This window comes from Colossoma macropomum, unplaced genomic scaffold, assembly GCF_904425465.1.
Source record: "Colossoma macropomum unplaced genomic scaffold, Colossoma_macropomum, whole genome shotgun sequence".
NCBI classification, from domain to species: Eukaryota; Metazoa; Chordata; class Actinopteri; order Characiformes; family Serrasalmidae; genus Colossoma; species Colossoma macropomum.
Genome location: NW_023494806.1, coordinates 10,988,320 through 10,994,526, shown reverse-complemented (window position 1 = coordinate 10,994,526; position 6,207 = coordinate 10,988,320). Strand labels below are relative to the sequence as shown.

At 38.2% G+C, this 6,207-nt stretch overlaps 1 protein-coding gene across 1 annotated transcript; it reads right to left on the bottom strand.

Annotated features, from left to right (window-relative positions):
* Positions 1-523: 523 nt before the first annotated feature.
* rab14 (RAB14, member RAS oncogene family) lies at positions 524-5,912 on the bottom strand. The gene is made up of 8 exons (XM_036598042.1): positions 5,801-5,912; positions 4,878-4,937; positions 4,185-4,238; positions 3,661-3,838; positions 3,301-3,367; positions 3,079-3,166; positions 2,516-2,546; positions 524-2,373 (listed from the first exon to the last, which is right to left on the bottom strand). Exons 2-8 carry the CDS (start codon positions 4,927-4,929, stop codon positions 2,196-2,198), a joined length of 648 nt encoding a protein of 215 aa, XP_036453935.1. The 5' UTR covers positions 4,930-4,937; positions 5,801-5,912; the 3' UTR covers positions 524-2,195.
* Between the last annotated feature and the right edge of the window lie 295 nt (positions 5,913-6,207).

Below are 6,207 nucleotides of genomic sequence, written 5' to 3'. Positions count from 1 at the left end.
ACCTGTAAATGAGGAAAGTAAAATTTGGGGTGAAAAGTATTTTTTAAAATTAAGATTTACTTTCTCCTACCTCAGGCTACAAGGAGAGGCAGTACTCCTTTTTTGAGATATTGTTTGTGTGACCTGATTTTCTTTTATGATTTTGTAAAATGTTTTTAGCAAATTAAAAATTAACATAGCTGTGTGCCTTAAAGCTACATGCTACATGTAAAATAAGCATAATAACATCTAAAATGTTCTACATGGCGCATTCAGTACGTTATCATGGCAGTTGATGCAGGCCCTGTGGAAGTCTTTTTACTGTTTTGTACATGCCTTTCAGAAAATATACTGGTATCTAAGTAAATTATTTATTATCGCACTTAAAACATGCATTTTGTAACTTGTGTACTGTTATAATTCTATGTGCAATAAAATATGTACTATTTTCTATTTTTTACATCATCTTTTTCTTTTCACTATAAATACTTGTGGTCCTCAGCAGCGCTGCTAGTGTAATACAGTACAATGATGTATGATCAGAGACCGTCTACAGCATTGTCTTTATTAACATAATTACAAACAAATGTCACTTACAGAAGACATACCTCAGAGTTTCAGAGCAGGTTATATATGACTTTTTATAGTCACTGAGACATGGAAAAATGCAAGAGAGTGGGCTCAAAAAAAAAAAAAGAATTTTAGTTCACAAAACTCCACACACACTCCTTTACAATCTCATCATAAGACAGATTTAATACAATTTTCTGGAGTGCTTCCTTATGCCTTTCCATCCCCTCCAAATGTCTACCAGTAAAACATTCTGTTGCATGTCAAATAAGTTGTGTTCTTTAAGAAGGGCATGTATATTTTACTGGTACCTAAAGTCAATTTGAGTCACTTAAATTGACATGCATTTGGGATAATTCCCAATGCATAACTCAGAAATCCAGTTTATCTGAATTCACTGTGAAAAACTAAAGGAATGTTTGTGAAGGGTTGAAAAGCCAAAAATTAGTTCTTACTTTATAACGTTTAAGTTTAGTGATTTTTTTGATTATGTACTGTATATTACAAACTGAACAGGATTTACAGAAAAAAGGACGAGAGCAAACACAATAAGGCAACAGACGTTAAAATTCAAAGAATAATACTCTGATATGCTATGAGTTTACACTGAACTTGAAGGGCACTAAATTTCGACTGTAACAACTTAAGAGGTTCATTCCCTCATCAAGGTCAAATAGTTCTGGTCTGTTCCGTACATCTCTAAACCCAAAGTGAACATTTCATTGTGAATGTTCCAGGATGGACTTAAGACTAATAAGATGATAAAAAAGCTCCAGGCCTTTGAAAACCAACTACAAAGTGCAAAAACATTCTTATGGACTCCAAATGTGTGTCCGTTCAATATATTACTATCACTGTTCTACAACTTAAAACATTTTGAATCTGAAGCAACCAAAAGAACAGCAGATTTTTTTTTAAAATGGAACTTCCATTTGGTTTTTAACAATACTCATCTTGTATAGTACTTGTATGTTATGTCTTGAGTAGGTACAAACAGGGATAAATATGTGGTGATTTGTTACTTGTGACACTGCATAAATCCTAATTAAAACAATACAATATCAATTAAGTTTTTTTTTTCTTTTTAACAAAATGTACAATAACAGGTCATCATGCACCTCCCCTCAAGCACATTCTAAAATCGGATTCTGCCTAAACGTGTTTTTCACTTGAACGAGAATAACGTATATCAAAATTTTCATCTGTTTAAATTATCCCAATATTCCAACAGCTGCTGTACACGAGATGTTTCATTTACAGTTATGCACATCACTCTGCTTATTGATAAACTCAACATTTTTCTTTTTTTCAGTTTATCAGCCATCTAGATTAGTGTTCCGAGGAGGAAACTTCCTCCAGTGAGTGCTCGCAGGGTGCACTGGGACGTGTGCGTTATGAACAGGCAAAATGAGTGAGGGAGAAGAAAGGAGAAAAGAGATGAATGTGGTGGAAGCTGACTGCACTACTCCTCCGTTGTTTGGAGCCATCCAGCCCAAAAACTGTAATCTCCAACCTCATGGCCAATCAGAATGGAAGGAGGGAGGAAAAAAGAGAAAGAGAGCGACAGAGAGAGGCCAAGGTGTAGGGCTGGAGGGTAGATACGGAAAGAGAGAGAGAAAGAAAGGAAAAGGAAGTCTTCATGGTCATTAACAGCTGCAGCCCTCCTTCTGCGGCTGTGCGTCGCTGGAAAGCCGGCCACCCTGCGGGGCAGTGGGCTTGTGCTGGACCCCTGACTCGGCTGCATTCAGGTCCAGGCTACCATCCTGAATGTTCTGGTAGATCTTCTTGGCTGCCTCCAGGAACGCATCTTCCACATTCTCACCTCTGTGCAAATGACAACATTCAGCATTACTGAAAAATGCATAGCGATGGCAGTGTAATGTTGCAACCTTGTAAACTATGATGAATGCAGTGTTATTGTATACATGCACTACTAATAAACAAACATCAGGAGATTAAAACTTACGTTTTTGCACTCGCCTCGAGGAACAACAGGCCTGTTGCGCAACACCATGGGATAAAAATGAAAATTAAGACAATGTATTTACTGTAAGAAAGTAAATAATGCAGTGCCAGAAATTACCAGGTGCAAAAGGCAAAAATGTCCCACATTTAACATTCAACTCAAACACAGGGGCAACTACACCTCCAAAATAACATGATGCAAAATAAATCAATATGAACTTACTTCTAAATGCAATTATTTGAACTAATTTGCATTACCATGACAGTGTAAATGCACATCTGTAGATAGAATGGACTGCTATGTTATCTGTTACAAAGTAAGTCTCAATTCAAAAGTATCTACCACCACCATTCTGCATTTCTGTCCAAAAAACAGAAAGAAAATAAAATCTATGCACTGCTTAGTTGGTTGTTTTGGTAAATGAAACTGCTAGTTAGTGTTCTGATTAAGTTAAAACCATTTCAGTCCCAGATGGCAAAAACTGCCCTTTAAAAATGATCTCAGATCCTGAAATAGTATCACTGTATTGTAGAGACATTATATTCCATACACATTTTTCCTACCATTCTCTTCAGCAAATTGCTTGGCCTCCTCATATGTAACATCTCGCTGGGCTTCGAGGTCCGCCTTATTACCAATAAGAATTATCACCTGCAGAAAGAATGACCAGACTTAGAATCTATTAATTTAATGAATATGATTGTGCCCATACTTGACTGCATAGCAGCAAAGTTATGACGATTTTGCATGGACTCAAGTTAGAGGCATCGAGAATACAAACTTACTGTATTAGGGTTGGTGAGATTCCTTGCATCAGTCAGCCAGCTGCTGAGGTGGTTGTACGTGCTTCGCCTGCAAAGGAAGACCACCAGGTATCAGAGTAAGTCTTATAAGTGTTATTAAACATGCAATCCAATAAAAATAATGATGTTATTTTAGGGTTCTCTAGTTCTTTCATATGATGAGAGCATCCTTTGGTACAAGATCAATAAGAAGTGGTATTAAACATGCAATCCAATAAAAATAATGATGTTATTTTAGGGCTATCTATCTATCTCTATCTATCTATTTATTTATTTAGAAGGCTTTGTGCTGATGTCAGAGTTGAAAAGAACTGAATGAATGTAAACAAGAAGCCATGTTACCTGGTGATGTCATACACCATGAGTGCTCCGGCAGCTCCTCTGTAGTAGCTGCGAGTGACTGCACGGAATCGCTCTTGACCGGCTGTGTCCCAGATCTGCAGCTTCACTTTCTGCCCGCTCACCTCGATTATCCGTGTGCCAAACTCCACCCCAATCGTGTGTGGGCAGTCTGCCATAACTGATTCAGGCAAGAACAGGTGATGCTCAAAACAGTCCTTTTCATGACATGATGGCATTGCATGTTTCCTGTGTGCATCCAAATTGTTACACCTCCAATTCATGATGGCAAATATATATGGACCCATTTTTACAATAATAAACATCTGTACACTCTTTCCCTATGAAACAGCCAATGGTGTGCCCAGTTGAAAACAGGACAGGGTGGACAATAAAGACAATGTATGCCTGAGCCTAACAAACACATCTAGCTAGGCTATAATGATCCACGGTCCTTTGGCATGTGGTGCACATGTGACTAGCTGGCTATAAGTAAGTGTTTTCTGAACACTGATGAGAGTACTTACATTTCTTTTCTGTGAATTGGTGAAGCAAACATGACTTTCCAACCCCCATATCACCTTGAAGGATATGAAAAAAAAACAAAGTCTCAGTATCAAAAAACAGTAAATCTGGAAAATATGAAAACATTCAGTGGCATATGACTTAACACTTGCCATTTAGCCTTAAAAGAGATCTTCAAGGGTTTTCTAGTAAAGGCAATAGTTCTATTTAGAACCACAAGTTCAATATAGAACTATTTCATGCGTAAATCATTCTTCGGGACTGATGAAGAATGTATGGTATATGGTTATATAGCACCAAAAAGGGTTCCACTATTTTTATGATGTCAAGCTTTAACCATAGAACCATACACAACACGTTCTTCATCAATCTGAAGAATCATTACACCATGCAAAGAACCATTTAAGCATGAAAGCTGTCTTTGGCCTGTAACAATAGTAAAACCCTTTTTGGTGCTTTGTAGAACCTTCTTCAAAAAAGTTCTGTATAGAACCATCTACAGCACATTCTCCATCAATCTGAAGAACCATTTCACCATGTGAAGAATCATGCAAATGGGTTCTTTGAGTGTTCATGGTTCTATATAGAATGATTTTCATTACTAAAGAACCCTTACAGATCCATCTTTTTAAGAGTGTATAGGACTCATGGTTCTAATTATCTTTAAACGTGTGGGATGTCAGATTTTCACTCACCAATAATGATATATTTGAAAATATAGGAATAGTTATACGGTGCAGTCGTCATTTTGGGTTCTGAAAAAGAAAAGAAGATAAACCTGTTACAATTTAAGACGTCAGAACACAAATGGCAGCGTATGTTTACTCTATGTTCAACCTGAAGCTGAGCAAACATTGGGCTAAGAGGCTACTACTAATAATACCGCAAGCTAATGTTTATGTTAGCCAGCTGGACAGCTATTGTTCAGGGCATCAGCCAAGCTAACGTTAGCAAGTTGCATTCTTTCCAAATGGTTAGAAAACTAGTTAGCAAACGTTAAACACAAGCAGAGCAATAAAGTGTGACAAGGCTCGTCATCTCGGGACATTTATCTGACCTGGTTGACACGCTGACAACAGAATGATATACTACATTACATTTTCACAGAACAACAAAACACTTGGCTGTCTAGTTAGCTTTGCTTCCGAATGACATCTTATTAGCCGGGCATGTAAACAGCTAATGTTAGCTGGCTTAGCTAACTCCGAAGAGAGTCCAATGTAAGTGAACCTGATTTGCCATCTAGGTTAGCTGGTTAGCTAGCGAGCCTAGCAGAAGCAGAATCTGTTAAAAAAGGGCCGGGACAGCTGCTTTTCCGTGTCAGTGTCTAAGGCTAAATAAACCTCTGCAGCTTTCTGGTGAAGCGAAAATCCTAAAAAAAAAACAGTTAATAATCAACAACTCGGGCATTTCCGTGATCCTTCTGCTAGGAAGGACAGCTTAGCTGTGGCCACAACAAGCGCAGAAGAAGCCAGTCTTACAGAGCCGGGCTAGTTTAACCAAACCAGCCAACCAGAAAGATGCTAAAGCTGCGTGTAGCGCTGACCTTACACGCGATTCAAAAGCGTCAATCTTTATAGTCAAATGTTTGAAACAACAGTATAATGAAGGCGTTTACCTAAAATGTTAATATCCAGCCGGCTCTTCGAGATCTGGGCAGGTTCGCACGTATGGCGGCCACTTTCTTCCTACACGGCTTCTATCAAAACAGTCATTCAGGCGCCCCCTACTGGACACGCAGCGCCTCCCAGAGGACTCACTGAGCTTAGTGGATCCTTTAACCACCCAAACCGGCGCTCAGGCGCTTTTTCATTGTTCTGATTCCGAATATGAGAGGCGTCTAACTGACAGATTGGTCTCCTTTAGCTGATTAATGTACACGTTTACTTGGAAAAACAAAAATAAATTATGAAATATGTGTAAATCCTTTTAAACCCACGCTCCGGAAAGTACGTCACGATGTACCGAGAATGAAAATTTACATAAAATTAGATTTAAAAATGTAATGCTACATTTAATTGACTG